The sequence below is a fragment of the Schistocerca nitens genome, chromosome 10 (genome assembly GCF_023898315.1).
Source record: "Schistocerca nitens isolate TAMUIC-IGC-003100 chromosome 10, iqSchNite1.1, whole genome shotgun sequence".
In the NCBI taxonomy this organism is placed as follows: Eukaryota; Metazoa; Arthropoda; class Insecta; order Orthoptera; family Acrididae; genus Schistocerca; species Schistocerca nitens.
Window position 1 is genome coordinate 176,435,252 of NC_064623.1, and position 22,283 is coordinate 176,457,534.

Here is a 22,283-nt window from a genome sequence, read left to right on the forward strand (position 1 = left end):
TCGCAGTGTCCGGAGCAAGTATGGTGGGTCTGACACACCGGTGTCAATGTGTTCTTTTTTCCATTTCCAGGAGTGTATAATATGGTGGGGGAAGCAAACCAAAGACTGCGTTTTTGGACGGCCACGTGACACTACCGAGACACCCTGTAGCGTGCATTCCACTGACCCTAAAACACAGCCATTTGTGACTCAGTGTAGTGTCAAGCGAGAGAGGGCAGGGTGAAGATCTGTTGTATTTTATGTCGGCCGGGGTGGGCATGCGGTTCTAGGCGCTACAGTCTGGAACCACAGGACCGCTACGGCACAGATGTGTGTGATGTCCTTAGGTTAGTTAGGTTTTAGTAGTTCTACGTTCTAGGGGACTGATGCCCTCAGAAGTCCCATAGTGCTCAGAGCCATTTGAACCATTTTTTGTTGTATTTTCTGATGAAAGCCAGTTCTGGCTTGGTGCCAGTGATGGCTGTGTGTTGGTTAGGAGACCAGCTCACAGCCTGCAACGATCCTGTCTGCAAGCTATACACACTGCACCTACACCTGGAGTTACGGTCTGGGGTGCAATTTAGTCTGGCAGCAGGAGCACTCTTGTTGTTATCCTACGCAACCTGACTGCAAATTTGTACGTCAATATGGTGATTCGACTTGCTGTGCTTCTACTCACGAACAGCATTCCAGGGGATGTTTTTCCAACTGGATAGCGCTCGCCCACATACCGCTGTTGTAACCCAGAATGCTGTGCAAAGTGTCGATATATCAATCACAGACGGGCCATCAACGGACGACAACTCGTGTGTCATCCAGAACCGGCATTTACCGTCCCTGTCTTGACTAACCAAGTGCGACAAGCGTTGAACTTCTCCCATAAACTGACATCTAGCACATGTACAACACAATGCATACATATTTGCATGCTCGCATTCAACATTCTTGCGGTGACACCGGTTATTAATGTACCGGCGTTTCACATTTGCCACGGCTTATTTCGTGCTCACATTAACCTGTGATATTGCAACGTTAATCACCTAAATGTGTAACCGAGACAAATGTATTCCCGAAATTTCATTACTGTATATTAATAATGAGCGTACGGCATTGGTGGCCGGGAGACCCCTCGCGGGGCGGTTCGGCCGCCGCTCCACAAGTTCTTTAACGCCACTACGGCGACTTGAAAGTGAATGAGAATGAAATGATGATGAAAGACACACAACACCCAGTCATCTCGAGGCAGAGAAAATCCCCGACCCCGCCGGGAATCGAACCCGGGACCCCGTGCGCGGTAAGCGAGAACGCTACTGCGAGACCGCGATCCGCGGACACTGTATATTGATTATTATTTTTTAAAGTAATTTTTGTTGGCGCCCACCTACATGGAGAGAAATGATCATTGTAATTAAAATAAGAGAAATCAGAGCTCACACGGGAAGCTTTAAGTCTTTGCTGTTCCTGCACACTGTTTGAGGGTGGGCCGGTAGAGAGATAGCTCGAAGTTGGTTCCGTGAACCTTCTGCCAGGAACATGAGTGTGGATTTCAAAGTTCACTTGTGTTAACGTGCCTCAGCAATGCCTCTGCGATGTGTATGGCGTCGTCGCTGGCGGCGCAGTGTACCTGTGTATCGGAGCTTAAAAGCAACTGATATTGACTTGGCTGGACAGTTTAATAAACAGGTCCCAATGTGTTAATTTCACCTGTGATGTACAAGCAGTGTTTGGTGGCAGTACATGGCTGACACTGGCTATTGTTTGGAGCAATCATGCAGACTAAGGTGGCCTTGAAGCTTTTCCAGATGCCAATATTATTGCTTGGAAGACTTGGAGTATTGCTGAGTCTATAGGACTGTTGGCTAAACAGCCTTATGGTGCATTGGTTCCCAGCATGCCATTCAGTTTGTCTACCAGGAAGAAGAAGAAATTAAATGCCGATGAATATCTGTTTATTTGGGCCAAAGTCAGAAATGGCAATTGTAAAATAAAGATCAACAGTGACTGTATGTTGTATTATAGACAATAAAGTTCCTTATCTCCTTTCCTTATCTTTCCCTTTTAAAAAAAATAATCACAATTTACCTTCTGACATGTGTTGGACTCGGTTTCGTGCTACGCATCGCGTGACCTTGAACTGCACATAATGTCTTTGACTTTGAGTTTTTATCTGTGGCGCTCAAGCTCTTTGGCCATCATGGCTACCGCCAGGCGCACCGCCATCTAGTCACGGAGGATGCTAAGTTCACCCAACCTGGATTTGATGTGACGTCATTATGACATAAATACGCTCTAGTCGATTAACACACCTATCGACTTTTATGAACGTTCGAGATTCTAAACTGTCGTTAGCTAGTGGTTTGTTTTGACACGTGCGATTCTGAAAACAGCTCAGTGTGGCAGCGTATATGTATTTCGCCAAAATAAAAGAGCTGGATACTAATAGAAATATTCGTGACCTTGGCCTTGAAAACACCACGTAAAAAAGTGAAGTCTTCTTATGTCCCGACCAGATTAGATTGTGTGATTGTTGTATTGAATGCTTACGCCGAAAATAATATTTATTTATTATCAACATTTTAGTATGGTTTCATACAATTGGTCTTGTCAGTACATTTTAGATTGTAGCAGCATACTCTTGCCGACTTTTTTTCTTAATTTATATAGCTGAAAGAGAACTCGTGGAAGTTTGTTAGGTAAGTAATTTATATGTCCATCCCAAGATAGTCTTTTATCAACCATAATTCCAAGTAATTTTACACTCGGACCGCAGAGACAGGTACCTTAGTGTCCAGTAATGACTGATGTGTAGAATGACTTAATTTCGAACTTAAAAAGAAAAATATGAGGCATTGTTGAAGAAAAATCGTCAACCGGAGATGAAATACGAGGGGAAGTGGATTTCTCAATTTAATCTTAACCAAAGGTTAGTGTCTAGTACTGATCCACGTATGAAATGATTGAATGCAGTGTCAAAGCATTCCATGGTGTTATGATAGTGTCAAGGTTCAAATGGCTCTGAGCACTATGGGACTCAACTACCGAGGTCATTAGTCCCCTAGAACTTAGAACTAGTTAAACCTAACTAACCTAAGGACATCACAAACATCCATGTTCGAGGCAGGATTCGAACCTGCGACCGTAGCGGTCTTGCGGTTCCAGACTGCAGCGCCTTTAACCGCACGGCCACGTCGGCCGGCTATGATAGTGTCAAAGCATTCCATGGTGGTAAGGTTTCCTCTCATTAGTCTCTCGAATGCTGAACACATAATTAGAGACGAGCAAACGAAAAACAACGCACAGGACACAAACACAGTAGAATACACGATTTAAACGCAAGGAACGCAAAACACATTTAGACGAATGGCGCAGAGCACAGCGCTACCCTGTCACAATCTCTCGAAGGTTCACAAAGGTCGAATAGTCGATATACGGTTTCTATCGTTTTCGATGTAGCGTGTATACGTCATAATGACGTCACATCGTATCCAAGTCCGGTGAACTTAGCATCCTCCTCTAGTCACAGGCCTCAGTTTTACTAGGCCCGTGACGCTGAATAATTCCCGTTCGAGGTCACTGCTGGCTGCTGCTCCAGGCACACGCGGCAGGAAGTTGTGGTTAGATAAGCGATAAGATGTAGATTAACGTCCACTAATAGGTGTGCGGATGTTTCTGATCAAATAGTGAAGACGAGCACAGAAGCAGTGTGACTGAGCTGACCTGTTGTGGGCTGGAAGAAGAGCAGCCTGGGGTGGTTTAACATCTGCAGGTTGGCGACCAGGTTGTGGTGGGACAGGCAGACGCCCTTGGGCAGGCCGGTGGTGCCGCTGGAGTACGGCAGCACTGCGAGCTGGCGGGGCTTCGCCGGCGGCGGCAGCGCCACGGGGGAGGCCCGCGACAGCAGGCGGCTCCAGTTGTGCGCGCCGGGCGCGCCGCCGTCCACCACGATGGTGCCGCGGAAGCGCGGGCCCAGCTGCTGGCGCACCTCCTCCAGGGGCACCAGCCGCGAGAACGTCGTCACCAGGCAGCGCACGCCGCTGTCCCGGAACTGCCGGCACACCTCCTCTGCAACACACCGCGCAGCGCGCGCTGCTAGGGTTGCCAACTCTACCACATTATTCGGGGATTCCCACATTCTTCTGCATGTGGGTTACACAGTTTAACAGTTAAACCTGCCACAGATTTTTTTAAGTCTCTATACTGGACGGTCTTTCTAACATCGATTAATCGATATGGCTAAATCTTGATTGAGGACGATCGTTACAACAACGATTAATCGATATGGCGTTATTGTATGGATTAGATTAGATTAGTACTTATTTCATAGATCATGAATACGACAATTCGTAATGATGTGGAACGTGTCAGGTTGGGGAAATTGCCCACTTACTATATCCAAAAATTCATCTAATGAGTAGAAGGAGTTACCATTATGAAATTCTTTTAATTTCCTTTTAAATGGTATATGGCTATCTGTCATACTTTTGATGCAATTAGGTAAGTGACCAAAGACTTTTGTGGCAGCATAATTTACCCCCTTCTGAGCCAAAGTTAGATTTAACCTTGAGTAGTGAAGATCATCCTTTCTCCTAGTGTTGTAGCCATGAACACTGGTATTACTTTTGAATTCGTTCGGATTGTTAATAACAAATTTCATAAGTGAATATATATATTGTGAGGCTACGGTGAAGATCCCTAGCTCTTTAAATAAGTGTCTCCAGGATGATCTTGGATGAGCTCTAGCAATTATTCTGATTACACGCTTTTGTGCAATAAACATTCTTTTACTCAGTGATGAGTTACCCCAGAATATGATGCCATACAAAAGCAGAGAATGAAAATAGGCATGGTAAGCTAATTTGCTGAGATGTATATCACCAAAATTTGCAATGACCCTAATAGCATAAGTAGCTGAACTCAAACATTTCAGCAGATCTTCAGTGTGTTTTTTCTAGTGAACCCCTCATCAGTTCGTACACATAGAAATTTTGAATATTCTACCTTAGCTACCGATTTCTGATCGAAGTCTATATTTATTAATGGTGTCATTCTATTTACTGTGTGGAACTGTATATACTGTGTTTTGTCAAAGTTTAATGAGAGCCTTTTTGCAGAGAACCACCTAATGATTTTCTGAAAAAAATCGTTTACAATTTTATGAGTTAATTCTTGTCTGTTGGGTGTGATAGCTATACTTGTATCATCGGCAAAAATTACCAGCTTTGCATCTTCATGAATATAGAATGGCAAGTCATTAATATATATTAAGAACAGCAGAGCACCCAAGACCGAATCTCGCGGCACCCCGTTCTTGATTGTTCCCCAGTTTGTGAAATCACCAGTTTTTTGCATATTATGTGAGCTGCTTATTTCAACTTTCTGCACTCTTCCAGTTAGGTATGATTTAAACCGTTCGAGCACTGTCCCATTCATACCACAGTACTTGAGCTTATCTAGAGGTATTCCACGATTTACACAATCAAAAGCCTTTGATAGATCGCAAAAAATCCCAACGGGTGACTTCCAGTTACTCAGAGCAATTAATATTTCAGTAGTGAAAGTATATATAGCATTTTCCGTTGAAAAACCCTTCTGGAAACCAAACTGACATTTTGTTAAAACTTTATTTTTACTACATCGATATGAAGTGAATACAAAACAATGTTTAACACGGTATTGCGTGGCGAGTCACGTTGCCATTTCCTTGCTAGAATAAGGTCGTATAGCTTTCGTTCTGTCTGATCTGAGTAACACAACATCGCTGAACCCAAAACTCCAGCTAAAAAAAGAGAGGAAAATTCTTCGAGGGGCACAAGTAATGCAACACCCTTTTTTCCCTGAAAGCAGGTTGGTTTATTCAGCATTCCGATACACCATACTACTCCCCACTCTTTTGGCTAAAGAAAACTATTTTTCAACATTATCTCCGTTCAATGCGACAGCCTTACGCCACCTACCTGGGACAACTTGTGTGCTCTCACGGTACCACTCTACTAGTCCACATCGAAGCATCAGCAACCTCCCCATCATCCGTGTACTGCTCCCCATGGACTGCATCCTTCATTGGACTAGACAGATGGAAGCCAAAAGGTGCTGTATGGTGGATGAGGCAGAACAGTCCACCAAAGTTTTGTGAGCTCCCCTCGGGTACACAGACTAGCGTCAGACCTTGCATTGTCACGGAGAAGGAAAAATTAACTTCCATTCTTATGGCGACGAACATGCTGACGCCAGAATGAGATTTTCACTCTGCAGTGGAGTGTGCCCTGATATGGAACTTCGTGGCATATTAAAACTGCGTGCCGGACCGAGACTCGAACTCGGGACCTTTCCCTTTTGCGGGCATGTGCTCTCCCAACTGAGCTACCCAAGCACGACTCACGCCCCGTCCTGACAGCTTTACTTTAGAGCACATGCCAGCGAAAGGCAAAGGTCCCGAGTTCGAGTCTCGGTCTGGCACACAGTTTTAATCTGCCAGGAAGTTTCATATGAGTGCACACTCCACTGCAGAGTGAAAATCTCATTCTGGAAACATCCATCAGGCTGTGGCTAAGCCATTTCTCCGCAATATCATTTCTTCCAGGAGTGTCAGTTCTGCAGGGTTTGCAGAAGAGCTGTAAAGTTTGGAACGTGGGAGACGACGAGGTGATGGCAGAATTGAAGGTGTGAGGACAGGTCGTGAGTCGTGCTTGGGTAGCTCAGACGGTACAGCACTTGCCCGCGAAAGGCAAAGGTCCCGAGTTCGAGTCTCGGTCCAGCATACAGTTTTAATCTGCCAGAAAGTTTCATGCTGAAACCGTTTATTCAACTTCCTGAAGGTAGCACAGTAGGCTTCAGGGTTGATTGTAGCAACATGGGGGAGGACGCCAAACAGAATAACTCCTTCCCAGTGCCAGAAGACTGTCGCCATGACTTTACCGACTTAGGGTGCAGCTTCAAACTTTTTCTTCGGAAGAGCGAAATGACGCCACTCCGTGGATCGCCGTTTTGTTTCTCTTTCGAATTGATCAACCCATGTTTCATTGCTTGTGCTATCAGCCTCATAACGCGCAACCAATTCCGCACAGAGGGTCCTTTGTCGGTCTTTATGGCCTACTGCCAGGCGGAGAAGAACTCAGCGGTCACACACCTCTGAGTATCGTAACTGGTGGACGAGGGTGTCAGCACTACCAACAGAGACGTCCAGTTGAGCAGCGGGGTGTATGAGTGTGACCCGTCGATCACGTCGAATGAGAGTGTCCGCACGTTCCAACATTGCAGACGTCGCAGGCACGCGGGAAATCGGATAGGTTTGCGCGACGTTGTTGCGCTCATGACTGACGGCTCGCTCAATGAGTCAGCGAGCTTTTGTTCAGGTCTCGGTAGATATTCAGCAAGCGCCTGTGCATATCTGCGATAATCTGGTTTTCCTCCTAAAGAAACTCGATGATAGCTTTCTCCTTGGAACACACCTCCGTTACAGACGCCATTTTGAACACTAATTATAGTGCTGCCACCTGTCGGAACTTCATGAAACGACAGAGTCTGAACCGGGAATATTCCACGACGTCCCGCAATAATTTCTGCATTTTTTCAACCGAAATTGACCGAGAAAAAATGTGTTGCATTACTTACTGACAAATCGGAAGAAGCGGGAAGAAACGCATTTATGGGTTAATCTAGTCGAAAGTATCAATTATTAATCGTACTGCTCCCTTTTCAAGTGTGACTTCAGCTTGGTGGCACTACAGACTGTCAGCGGCACTGCAGAAGGACACAAAAGCAGAGTCAGGAGAATTAACACATATTCTAAGGTATCCAGCTATTTTCAGTGCCAAAGTGGTAGTCCTACTAGTGGTGAATCCGACAAAGCTGCAGTAGGTGAGCTGTTGGTGGTGTACCATGCAGTGAGACACAACGTTAGTTGTGGAAGTATAGACTGTGCAAATAAACTTGCAAAGAGTGTGTTTGTGGGTTCAGATGTGGCCAAAAAAAAAAAAAAAAAAATGCACTGTGGTGGGGCGAAAAATGTGCTAGCGCCAAGAAGTGTAAGTGGTTTCCTAGATGTGCTTGATGATCCAGAGCAGTGTACGACCTTTTCTTCCGTGACTTAATGTGCATCGAATTATAAGAAAAGGAAAATGTTTCCTGTAGTAATCACGTACCGTACTTCGAACCTCTTGTTGACATCAGAAATATACTATTAGATTTTGTGGATAAAGCGGATGAGAGTGCTACTGGTATTCATGCTATGATAAAAAAGAGTCTTGAATCTCATTCATTAAATGAAAATAACGTTTCGTCTTATAGTGCAGATGATGCCAGTGTAAATTATGCCAAAAATAAATCCGTGATGAAATTGTTAGGTAGGATAATAACAAAATATTTGAAACAAGCTGCACAAAACACATAACATAATCTATAATGACATTAAATGTGCCTCAAATCTCTAACATATATAAATAAAAATTATAGTTGTTGAGGTTTATGGACACTTTTCAGTGTCAGCAAAACACAGAGAAAAATTAAGACTTTTTAAAAAAATTTTGATTGTACTGAATGGTGCGAAATGTTAAGGCATACGCCTACTACGTGTATTGATAGACTAAAAAGAAATGGGAGCCAATAATAAGTTATTTTCAAAGCACGAAGAATCATCTAAAGCTTTGAAACTGTATTTCAGTGATGACAATCGAGAGAAAATTTTAATTCTTGAAGCATATCTTCGTTTTTTTTCTGACGTTGGGAACATTCTTTTAGAAACCTGAGAGTGTCTAGAGATTTCAGATTTAACGTTAATTGAGCCCTGTAATGCTACTGAAACTTTGTTAAAGAAAATTTTACAAATTAGAAGAAAATTAAAAATAATCTTGTTGAATTCTGTGATACCTTTGATATTTACAGTGTAAAAAAAAAATTAACATTTCTTTCAATGTTACAGTTCAATCTTTGCTCCAACTCTCCTTAAAGAATTCCGTTAATTTTAATGATTTTTAGAACATTCTCACTCATATTCAGCTAAGCATAAACGAGAGTAATCTATATGATGAATTCTGTTCTTTAGAAGATATAGACGGTAGCACACTGGAAAAGTGGGCAGAGGAGCCCAGGAGATAAACTAGATTCTTGATTTTGTTCTCAGTCTGCTCACACAAAAAGAATTTTTTCTTAGATGAACAGTAAATGGTCTGATGATAGGAACTATCGTAATTTAGATGTAATGAAAGCTGAATTACAAATAAGTGTTAATTTTGCTTACACATGTGGAGAATTTGTCAAATTTGTAAAGAATGATCGCAGACTTCAGGCTGCTGTTAAAACTGTAAGCAAATGTAGTTTTAACTAACAAATTCTGTAGACCTGCAGTCAGTAATTGTTACGAAGGAGTTTTTCGGTTGGTTGATCCAACAAACTTGTTACAAGATTTGAAAAAAATACATTAGGCCTATTTACTATTTTTTAATTTTTGTCAGGTTAAAGTCTCCCTTATTTTGACAAAAAAAAAGCTGGCAACCCTACGCAGTGCGCGGTTGCCCATCAAAATTATCACTGTGGCTTTGGACCTGCGGCCGTTAAGATGACAGCCAAACAATGACGAGAGAGCAGAAACGTGTGCATTTGAACTGACTACTCCGAACTAATACCAATCATGCTGAACAGAGCTGTTTTTCTCTTCTTCATCAGTCATCTGATTGATCTGATACGCCTAATAGGCCTAATAGGCCTAATACGTGTCTTGATAGACTAAAAAGAAATGGGAGCCAATAATAAGTTATTTTCAAAGCACGAAGAATCATCTAAAGCTTTGAAACTGTATTTTAGTGATGACAATCGAGAGAAAATTTTAATTCTTGAAGCATATCTTCGTTTTTTCTCTGATGTTGGGAACATTCTTTTAGAAACCTGAGAGTGTCTAGAGATTTCAGATTTAACGTTAATTGAGCCCTGCAATGCTACTGAAACTTTGTTAAAGAAAATTTTACAAATTAGAAGAAAATTAAAAATAATCTTGTTGAATTCTGTGATACCTTTGATATTTACAGTGTAAAAAATTTTAACATTTCTTTCAATGTTACAGTTCAATCTTTGCTCCAACTGTTCTTCCCAACCTTTTTTTGTCAAAATAAGGGAAACTTTAACCTGACAAAAATTAAAAAATAGTAAATAGGCCTAATGTATTTTTTTCAAATCTTGTAACAAGTTTGTTGGATCAACCAACCGAAAAACTCCTTCGTAACAATTACTGACTGCAGGTCTACAGAATTTGTTAGTTAAAACTACATTTGCTTACATTTTTGACAGCAGCCTGAAGTCTGCGATCATTCTTTACAAATTTGACAAATTCTCCACATGTGTAAGCAAAATTAACACTTATTTGTAATTCAGCTTTCATTACATCTAAATTACGATAGTTCCTATCATCAGACCATTTACTGTTCATCTAAGAAAAAATTCTTTTTGTGTGAGCAGACTGAGAACAAAACCAAGAATCTTGTGTTACAATCTCTTCATATGGGAGCAGCAGTGACACCCAGCGTCCTCCCCTATTAGTTGGATGTATTCCAGTTGATAGGAGTCTGTTTCAGCACCCTTTCACGAACATATTTCTCTTATAGATTAATTTGCTTCATTTAGGTTAACGATTGCTTTTCTGCTACTTGCTTAACACACACTGAGGCGACAAAAGTCACGGGACAGCGATATATACATATACAGATGGCGGCAGTGTCGATATAAAAGGGCAGTGAATTGACCGAGCTGTCATTTCTACTCAGATGATTCATTTAGCATTTGAGAAATCTTTCATGCAGGAGGATCGTACAAACACACCCGCCGTTTGAGTCTCGTACAGATTCCCGTATGGAGGGCATAGTGATAGACATCCCTGGGGTTGTGAAGCAGCTGAATGGGTTGAAAATAAATAAATCGCCAGATCCTGATGGGATTCCAATTCGGTTTTACAGAGAGTACTCTACTGCATTGGCTCCTTACTTAGCTTGCATTTATCGCGAATCTCTTGCCCAACATAAAGTCCCGAGCGACTGGAAAAACGCGCAGATGACGCCTGTATATAAGAAGGATAGTAGGACGGATCCTCAAAATTACAGACCAATATCCTTAACATCGGTTTATTGCAGGATTCTCGAACATATTCTCAGTTGGAATATAATGAATTTCCTTGAGACAGAGAATTTGCTGTCCATGCATCAGCGCGGCTTTAGAAAGCATACCTATTCCGAAACGCAACTCGCCCTTTTTTCACATGATATCTTGCGAACCATGGATGAAGGGTATCAGACGGATGCCATATTCCTTGACTTCCGGAAAGCGTTTGACTCGGTGCCCCACTGCAGACTCCTAACTAAGGTACGAGCATATGGGATTGGTTCCCAAGTATGTGAGTGGCTCGAAGACTTCTTAAGTAATAGAACCCAGTACGTTGTCCTCGATGGCGAGTGTTCATCGGAGGTGAGGGTATCATCTGGAGTGCCCCAGGGAAGTGTGGCAGGTCCGCTGTTGTTTTCTATCTACATAAATGATCTTTTGGATAGGGTGGATAGCAATGTGCGGCTGTTTGCTGATGATGCTGTGGTGTACGGGAGGGTGTCGTCGTTGAGTGACTGTAGGAGGATACAAGGTGACTTGGACAGGATTTGTGATTGGTGTAAAGAATGGCAGCTAACTCTATATATAGATAAATGTAAATTAATGCAGATGAATAGGAAAAAGAATCCTCTAATGTCTGAATACTCCATTAGTAGTGTAGCATTTGACACAGTCGCGTCGATTAAATATTTGTGCGTAACACCGCAGACCGATATGAAGTGGTAGAATTGGTTAAATGGTAGAATTTTGGGAAGATGTGGTTCATCTGTAAAGGAGACCGCTTATAGAACGCTGGTGCGACCTATTCTTGAGTACTGCTCGAGCATTTGGGACCCCTATCAGGTCGGATTGAGGCAGGACATAGAAGCAATTCAGAGGCGGGATGCTAGGGTTGTTACTGGTAGGTTTGATCATCACGCGAGTGTTACGGAAATGCTTCAGGAATTCGGGTGGGAGTCTCTAGAGGAAAGGAGGCGTTCTTTTCGTGAATCGCTACTGAGGAAATTTAGGGAACCAGCATTTGAGGCTGACTGCAGTACAATTTTACTGCCGCCAACTTACATTTCGCGGAAAGCCCACAAAGATAAGATAAGAGAGATTAGGGATCGTACAGAGGCATATAGGCAGTCATTTTTCCCTCGTTCTGTTTGGGAGTGGAACAGGGAGAGAAGATGCTAGTTGTGGTACTAGGTACCCTCCGCCACGCACCGTATGGTTGATTGCGGAGTATGTATGTGGATGTAGATGTAGATGCAGATGAAAAATTTCCGACGAGATTATGGTCACACGACGGGAATTAACTGACTCTGATCGCGGAATTGTAGTTGGAGCTAGCGGTATGCGACATTCGATTTCAGAAATCGATAGGGAGTTCAATATTCCAAAATACACAGTGTCAAGAGTGTGACGAGAATACCAAATTTCAGGCGTTACCTCTCACCAGAGAGAATGCAGTGGCCGACGGACTACACTTAGCGACCGAGAACAGCGGCGTTTCGGTAGAGATGTCAGTGCTGACAGACAAGCAACTCTGTTTGACGTAACAGCTGAGATCAGTGTGGGACGTACGACGAACCTGTCCGTTAGGACAGCGCGGCGAAATCTGGCTTTAGTGGGCTACGGCAGCAGAGGACCCCCGCGAGCGCCTTTGCTTTGCAGTATCACATGGCCTGCAGCGTAGACGACTGGAAAACCGTGGCCTGCTAGAGAGTAGCTACAGGAACACTCTTCTGAGTTTAAACACTCCCTCTGGCCACCTGCTTCCCCAGACATGAAATTTATTGAGCATTGTAGCAATGGAAAATTGTACTGAAATGCAGGAGGATCTGCAGCGAATTGACGCATGGTGCAGGGAATGGCAATTGAATCTCAATGTTGTTGTTGTTGTGGTCTTCAGTCCTGAGACTGGTTTGATGCAGCTCTCCATGCTACCCTATCCTGTGCAAGCTTATTCATCGAAGACAATATAGACAAGTGTAATGTGCTGCGTATACATAGAAAGAAAGATCCCTAATCATTTAGCTACAATATAGCAGGTCAGCAACTGTAAGCAGTTAATTCCATAAATTATCTGAGAGTACGCATTAGGAGTGATTTAAAATGGAATGATCATATAAAGTTGATCGTCGGTAAAGCAGATACCAGAGGGAGACTCATTGGAAGAATCCTGAGGAAATGCAATCCGAAAACAAAGGAAGTAGGTTACAGTACGCTTGTTCGCCCACTGCTTGAATACTGCTGAGCAGTGTTGGATCCGTGCCAGATAGAGTCGATAGAAGAGATAGAGAAGATCCAACGGAGAGCAGCGCGCTTCGTTACAGGATCATTTAGTAATCGCGAAAGCGTCACGGAGATGATAGATAAACTCCAGTGGAAGACTCTACAGGACAGACGCTCAATAGCTCGGCACGGGCTTTTGTTGAAGTTTCGAGAACATACCTTCACCGAGTAGCCAAGCAGTATATTGCTCCCACCCACGTATATCTCGCGGAGAGACCATGAGGATAAAATCAGACAGATTAGAGCCCACACAGAGGCATACCGAGAATCCTTTCCACGAACAATACGAGACTGGAATAGAAGGGAGAACCGATACAAGTACTCAAGGAACCCTCCGCCACACACCGTCACGTGGCTTGTGGAGTATGGATGTAGATGTAGATGTAGTATATGTTCCTTTCAGATTGTATTGAGAATAAAGTTTATATTCAAAAACAAAATGGTAACACATTTTTTGCGTCACCCTGCATACGCGTTGCCGACCGCAGCGCCGTATTCCGCCTGTTTATGTATTCTCTTTTTGAATACGCATGCCTATACCAGCTTCGTTCGCGCTTCAGTGTAGTGGGCTCACTTGGTACATGTAGTGGTTGTTGTTGTTGTTCTTGTGGTCTTCAGTCCTGAGACTGGTTTGATGCAGCTCTCCATGCTACTCTATCCTGTGCAAGCTTCATCATCTCCCAATACCTACTGCAGCCTGCATCCTTCTGAATCTGCTTAGTGTATTCATCTCTTGGTCTCCCTCTACGATTTTTACCCTCCACGCTGCCCTCCCCCGGGTTCCCGGGTTCGATTCCCGGCGGGGTCAGGGATTTTCTCTGCCTCGTGATGGCTGGGTGTTGTGTGCTGTCCTTAGGTTAGTTAGGTTTAAGTAGTTCTAAGTTCTAGGGGACTGATGACCATAGATGTTAAGTCCCATAGTGCTCAGAGCCATTTTTGCTGCCCTCCAATGCTAAATTGGTGGTCCCTCGACGTCTCAGAACATGTCCTACCAATCGATCCCTTCTTCTAGTCAAGTTGTGCCACAAGCTCCTCTTCTGCCCCAATTCTATTCAATACCTCCTCATTAGTTACGTGATCTACCCATCTAATCTTCAGCATTCTTCTGTAGCACCACATTTCGAAAGCTTCTATTCTCTTCTTGTCCAAACTATTTATCGTCCACGTTTCACTTCCATACATGGCTACACTCCATACAAATACTTTCAGAAACGACTTCCTGACAAATCTGTACTCGGTTTAAACAACTTTCTCTTCTTCAGAAATGCTTTCCTTGCCATTGCCAGTCTACATTTTATATCCTCTCTACTTCGACCATCATCAGTTATTTTGCTCCCCAAATAGCAAAACTCTTTTACTACTTTAAGTGTCACATTTCCTAATTTAATGCCCTCAGCATCACCCGATTTAATTCAAGTACATTCCATTATCCTCGTTTTGCTTTTGTTGATGTTCACCTTATATCCTCCTTTCAATACACTGTCCATTCCGTTCAACTGCTCTTCCAAGTCCTTTGCTGTCTCTGACAGAATTACAATCTCATCGGCAAACCTCGAAGTTTTTATTTCTTCTCCATGGTTTTATTTCTTCTCCATGGTTTTAACCCCCCCCCCCCCCTCCCATGAACCATGGACCTTGCCGTTGGTGGGGAGGCTTGCGTGCCTCAGCGATACAGATGGCCGTACCGTAGGTGCAACCACAACGGAGGGGTATCTGTTGAGAGGCCAGACAAACATGTGGTTCCTGAAGAGGGGCAGCAGCCTTTTCAGTAGTTGCAGGGGCAACAGTCTGGATGATTGACTGATCTGGCCTTGTAACATTAACCAAAACGGCCTTGCTGTGCTGGTACTGCGAACGGCTGAAAGCAAGGGGAAACTACAGCCGTAATTTTTCCCGAGGACATGCAGCTTTACTGTATGATTAAATGATGATGGCGTCCTCTTGGGTAAAATATTCCGGAGGTAAAATAGTCCCCCATTCGGATCTCCGGACGGGGACTATTCAAGAGGATGTCGTTATCAGGAGAAAGAAAACTAGTGTTCTACGGATCGGAGCGTGGAATGTCAGATCCCTTAATCGGGCAGGTAGGTTAGAAAATTTAAAAAGGGAAATGGATAGGTTAAAGTTAGATATAGTGGGAATTAGTGAAGTTCGGTGGCAGGAGGAACAAGACTTTTGGTCAGGTGATTACAGGGTTATAAATACAAAATCAAATAGGGGTAATGCAGGAGTAGGTTTAATAATGAGTAAAAAAATAGGAGTGCGGGTTAGCTACTACAAACAGCATAGTGAACGCATTATTGTGGCCAAGATAGACACAAAGCCCGTGCCTACTACAGTAGTACAAGTTTATATGCCAACTAGCTCTGCAGATGATGAAGAAATTGATGAAATGTATGACGACATAAAAGAAATTATTCAGGTAGTGAAGGGAGACGAAAATTTAATAGTCATGGGTGACTGGAATTCGTCAGTAGGAAAAGGGAGAAAAGGAAACATAGTAGGTGAATATGGATTGGGGGGAAGAAATGAAAGAGGAAGCCGCCTTGTAGAATTTTGCACAGAGCATAACTTAATCATAGCTAACACTTGGTTCAAGAATCATAAAAGAAGGTTGTATACCTGGAAGAATCCTGGAGATACTAGAAGGTATCAGATAGATTATATAATGGTAAGACAGAGATTTAGGAACCAGGTTTTAAATTGTAAGACATTTCCAGGGGCAGATGTGGATTCTGACCACAATCTATTGGTTATGAACTGCAGATTGAAACTGAAGAAACTGCAAAAAGTTGGGAATTTAAGGAGATGGGACCTGGATAAACTGAAAGAACCAGAGGTTGTAGAGAGTTTCAGGGAGAGCATAAGGGAACAATTGACAGGAATGGGGGAAAGAAATACAATAGAAGAAGAATGGGTAGCTCTGAGGGATGAAGTAGTGAAGGCAGCAGAGGATCAAGTAGGTAAAAAGACGAGGGCTAATAGAAATCCTTGGGTAACAGAAGAAATATTGAATTTAATTGATGAAAGGAGAAAATATAAAAATGCAGTAAATGAAGCAGGCAAAAAGGAATACAAAAATGAGATCAACAGGAAGTGCAAAACGGCTAAGCAGGGATGGCTAGAGGACAAATGTAAGGATGTAGAGGCTTGTCTCACTAGGGGTAAGATAGATATTGCCTAAAGGAAAATTAAAGAGACCTTTGGAGAAAAGAGAACCACTTGTATGAATATCTAGAGCTCAGATGGCAACCCAGTTCTAAGCAAAGAAGGGAAGGCAGAAAGGTGGAAGGAGTATATAGAGGGTTTATACAAGGGCGATGTACTTGAAGACAATATTATGGAAATGGAAGAGGATGTAGATGAAGATGAAATGGGAGATAAGATACTGCGTGAAGAGTTTGACAGAGCACTGAAAGACCCGAGTCGAAACAAGGCCCCGGGAGTAGACAACATTCCATTAGAACTACTGATGGCCTTGGGAGAGCCAGTCATGACAAAACTCTACCATCTGGTGAGCAAGATGTATGAGACAGCGAAATACCCACAGACTTCAAGAAGAATATAATAATTCCAATCCCAAAAAAAGCAGGTGTTGACAGATCTGAAAATTACCGAACTATCAGTTTAATAAGTCACAGCTGCAAAATACTAACGCGAATTCTTTACAGACGAATGGAGAAACTGGTAGGAGCGGACCTCGGGGAAGATCAGTTTGGATTCCGTAGAAATGTTGGAACACGTGAGGTAATACTAACCTTACGACTTATCTTAGAAGAAAGATTAAGAAAAGGCAAACCTACGTTTCTAGCATTTGTAGACTTAGAGAAAGCTTTTGACAACGTTAACTGGAATACTCTCTTTCAAATTCTGAAGTTGACAGGAGTAAAATACAGGGAGCGGAAGGGTATTTACAATTTGTACAGAAACCAGATGGCAGTTATAAGAGTCGAGGGGCATGAAAGGGAAGCAGTGGTTGGGAAAGGAGTGAGACAGGGTTGTAGTCTCTCCCCTATGTTATTCAATCAGTATATTGAGCAAGCAGTAAACGAAACAAAAGAAAAATTCGGAGTAGGTATTAAAATTCATGGAGAAGAAGTAAAAACTTTGAGGTTCGCCGATGACATTGTAATTCTGTCAGAGACAGCATAGGACTTGGAAGAGCAGTTGAACGGAATGGACAGTGTCTTGAAAGGAGGATATAAGGTGAACATCAACAAAAGCAAAACGAGGATAATGGAATGTACTTGAATTAAATCGGGTGATGCTGAGGGGATTAGATTAGAAAATGAGACACTTATAGTAGTAAAGGGGTTTTGCTATTTAGGGAGTAAAATAACTGATGATGGTCGAAGTAGACAGGATATAAAATGTAGACTGGCAATGGCAAGGAAATCGTTTCTGAAGAAGAGAATTTTGTTAACATCGAGTATAGATTTAAGTGTCAGGAAGGCGTTTCTGAAAAATATTTGAATGGAGTGTAGCCATGTATGGAAGTGAAACATGCACGATAACCAGTTTGGACAAGAAGAGAATAGAAGCTTTCGAAATGAGGTGCTACAGAAGAATGCTGAAGATAAGGTGGGTAGATCACGTAACTAATGAGGAGGTATTGAATAGGATTGGGGAGAAGAGAAGTTTGTGGCACAACTTGACTAGAAAAAGGGATCGGTTGGTAGGACTTGTTTTGAGGCATCAAGGGATCACAAATTTAGCATTGGAGGGCAGCGTGGAGGGTAAAAATCGTAGAGGGAGACCAAGAGATGAATACACTAAGCAGATTCAGAAGGATGTAGGTTGCAGTAGGTCCTGGGAGATGAAGAAGCTTGCACAGGATAGAGTAGCATGGAGAGCTGCATCAAACCAGTCTCAGGACTGAAGACCACAACAACAACAACAACAACAACAACAACAACAACAACATGGTTTTAATACCTACTCCGAATTTTTCTTTTGTTTCCTTTACTGCTTGCTCAATATACAGATTGAATAGCATCGGGGAGAGGCTACAACCCTGTCTCACTCCCTTCCCAACGACTGCTTCCCTTTCGTGTCCCTCGACTCTTATACCTGCCATCTGGTTTCTGTACAAATTGTAAATAGCGCTTCGTTCCCTGTATTTAAACCCCTGCCACCTTCAGAATTTGAAAGAGAGTATTCCAGTCAACATTGTCAAAAGCTTTCTCTAAGTCTACAAATGCTAGAAACATAGGTTTGCCTTTTCTTAATCCAGCTTGATCTTCCCCGAGGTCGGCTTCTACCAGTTTTTCCATTCGTCTGTAAAGAATTCGCGTTAGTATTTTGCAGCCGTGACTTATTAAATTGATATTTCGGTAATTTTCACATCCGTCAACGCCAGTTTTCTTTGGGATTGGAATTATTATATTCTTCTTGAAGTCTGAGGGTATTTCGCCTGTCTCATACATTTTCTCACCAGATGGGAGAGTTTTGTCAGGACTGGCTCTCCCAAGGCTGTCAGTAGTTTCAATGGAATGTTGTCTACTCCCGGAGCCTTGTTTCGACTCAGGTCTTTCAGTGCTCTGTCAAACTCTTCACGCAGTATCGTATCTCCCATTTCATCTTCATCTATATCCTCTTCCATTTCCATAATATTGTCCTCAAGTTCATCGCCCTTGTATAAACCCTCTATATACTCCTTCCACCTTTCTGCTTTCCCTTCTATTTGAATACGCATTCCTACAGCAGCTTCGTTGCCGCTTCAGTGTAAAAGTTGTCACTGTGGCAAAGTCTATGATATTGCAAACTTTTGTTGAGCTGTGCACTTTCAAAGTCATCATAAATCATGAGCGAATTGTGGCCTTCCCTCCCACTCCCCCCCCCCCCCCTCCTTCCTCTTCCCGCAGGACAAGCCTGAGTCTGTGCCCAAAACCACGTCCCAGCATAGGAACACTATTCCGTGGGCATTACAGTGGGCTCAGTTGGTACATGTAGCGGTGTGAGACAACGCGAATGCCGGACATTTGCCACGCTGGACATTTGCCCCTTCGCCAGGTAGCTTGAGTAGCGATCCCTCAAGTAAGGGACGCCTTTCCTCGTACTTCTTCTGTCCGCTTTAAAACCGCCGTTTCCACGTCTTACTCGATACAACCAGGACGTAAGGGACCTTCTTCTTCGACATCTTGGCGAAATACAGAGCTCTTTTTCCGAAATCGAAATGTTTGTAACTCTTTGGAAACGAAAGCAATTCCGACGATTATGTCAGTATGTAATTAATTCTGCCAAGTATAAATATAGATCCCTCTGTCTGTACGGTAGCTCCCTTTCACGCTTGCTGATTGAGATAGGAACAGTCCATGGCCATGGGAGCAACGAGAAAGGAATGATGTAAAGAGAATGCGAATGTACACTAATGGTTCAAATGGCTATGAGCACTATGGGACTCAACTTCTGAGGTCATTAGTCCCCTAGAACTCAGAACTAGTTAAACGTAACGAACCTAAGGACATCACACACATCCATGCCCGAAGCAGGATTCGAACCTGCGAACGTAGCGTTCACGCGGTTCCAGACTGCAGCGCCTAGAACCGCTCGGCCACTTCGGCCGGCTGCACACTAATGATTTCTTTTTAATCAGTGCATTTGTGCCTACTTTAATTACTACAACTGCATGCCCAAAAGGTAATAAGGAAAGAAGAAATGGGTATGTGAATGTTTGAAAAGAAGAACGACATACTCCATATTAATTTACTCTCTAAAACCCAATATCCCCTGCGGCGAAACATTAGTTAATGAGGTGTAGCGTGACAATGTTCAAAACATGACTGAAAGTACGTTCATAAACAGAGATAAGAACATCTATGATTGACATGTCATCTAAAGTCGACGTACAATTTTAAAATGTTAGAAATAAGGAAATGAAGTAATACAGAATGCTACGCTTCTACCGTACATTGTTGTTCTACATTGGTTAGCTCTGGTATTTACAGGGTCACAGAGAAAGCACCCTAGGTTTTGGAGGGAAAAGCCGTAATTGTAATGATCTCCACTACAACAGAAACAAGAAGCACAATTTAAGGAAAAATAATGTAATGTGTGTTGCAGCTCACAAGCGACATTGAAGCAGGTAGTTCCTGTGACTCAGTATGAGCAGAGGTTATATTCGACAACCGGAATAAATTAATAACTGGCTCCTTTTACCGACCCCCGGTCTCAGATGAAACACTTGCTGAACAGTTCAAAGAGAACTTGAGTCTCATCACAATTAGGTACCCTACTCATACAATTATAGTTGGCAGTGACTTCAATCTACCTTCCGTATGTCGACAAAAATACATTTTCAGATCCTATTGTAGATAGAAAACAACTTCCGTAATTGTTCTAAATGCTTTTTATAAAATTATTTTTAACAATTAGTTCACGAGGCCATTCAAATTGTAAATGCTTACGAAAACACACTTGACCTCTTAGCCACAAATAATCCTGAGCATCACGACGGATGCATGGATTAGTGAACACACAGTCGTAGCGAGGCTCAATTGCATAACAAAGAAATTCACCAAAACCAAACGCGAAATATATCTATTTGTAAAAACAACTAAAAATTCGGTTGACGTCTTTCTAAGAGACAGTCTCCAATCATTCCAAACTATGTAAGTGAAGACCATATGTGGCTCAAGTTCAAAGAAATAGTATCAACAGCACTCGAGAGATTCATACAAAATAAATTAATAACAGACGGAACTGATCACCCATGGTACACAAAACACGACAGAAAGCTGCTGCAGGAGCACCGAAAAAGGCACGTATAATTTAGACGAACGCAAAATCTCCAAGACTGGCGAAGTTTTACTGAGGCTCGAAATTTGGTGCGGATTTCAATGCGAGATGCATTTAATAGTTTCCACAACGACACTCTCTCTAGAAATGTGGCGGAAAATCGATAGAGATTCTGGTCCTATGTTAAGTAAACCAGCGGGAAGGCTCAGTCATAGAGGTGGCAAAAATAACGTAACTGATAGAAATAACCGGTTACTGAGAAGTAACGGTTACTGCGATAACCGTTCCTCTGATTCTGGCAGTTATTTCAATAACTGTTTAGTGTCAACAGTGCCTCGCGCCATCTGTTGACCGAAGATCGTACTGCGCATTTGGAAGGCGTTCTATAGACCATGGGAATAACTGTGAGACTGCGCGCCATCTGTTGATAAGAACTGTGTACTATTTCGTGGACCTTCGTTACTTTTAGCATAAACAATTAAATAAAGTTAATGTCCGAGCCTTGGCTGATAGGAGCTGTAGTACAGGCATTAACAAGTACGGTCGTTCCCTTAAGCCACCGCCTTACGTGTTAATTTAGCTTGGACGGGTAGTACAAGGAAAGTTACTAAGGAATTCGAGCGACTATGGAAATAACTGTCAGAGACCGGTATTCTCCTCTGGCAGTTATCGTTATTGGCTCGTAGTTCTAATTCTCTGGTAGTTATCGGGCTACCACCACAGATAACCTGGAAGCTGGTAACGGAATAACTGTGGGTCTAGACGTTCCGGACTCGGTGACTCCAGTTAAAGGTCGTAGTTCCAGGTGATATTTCCAGAGAGGATAGTAACTGGAGCGAACAAATATTTTCGTACTGCTACGGAAATAGCCGCTGGCCATCGCGAATGACAAATAACATGTCAGAAAGTATAACATAATACAGTGGAATATAATAATTATTATCCTCATCATTTGTCAGGAGATTGTCAAAATATGTGAATATATCACAGTAACTGCTAATATTTACAGAATTGGTACACTGACAGAATAAAACACAGTTACGTACTTTTAATAAATTTATCGTACACAGAATACCCGATCTTGACTGTTGCAACCAAGTGCTGTCAAAACTGAAATATAGCAGAATTTTTACCTAAGCTGGTCTATCAGTCTCTGTTACGATATTCATCTACAGAGTAGAAGGAGGGGTCAATGGAAGCGTCTG

The 22,283-nt window shown here is 42.6% G+C and overlaps 1 protein-coding gene across 1 annotated transcript in view; it reads right to left on the minus strand.

Moving 5' to 3' along the window:
• LOC126210659 (probable 4-coumarate--CoA ligase 1) overlaps nt 1-22,283 on the minus strand; it is a 505,973-nt gene that overhangs the window by 162,648 nt on the left and 321,042 nt on the right. The window contains exon 3 of the mRNA XM_049939990.1: nt 3,697-4,041. Within this exon, the coding sequence (XP_049795947.1) occupies nt 3,697-4,041 (345 nt within the window). The remainder of the gene's footprint in view (nt 1-3,696; nt 4,042-22,283) is intronic.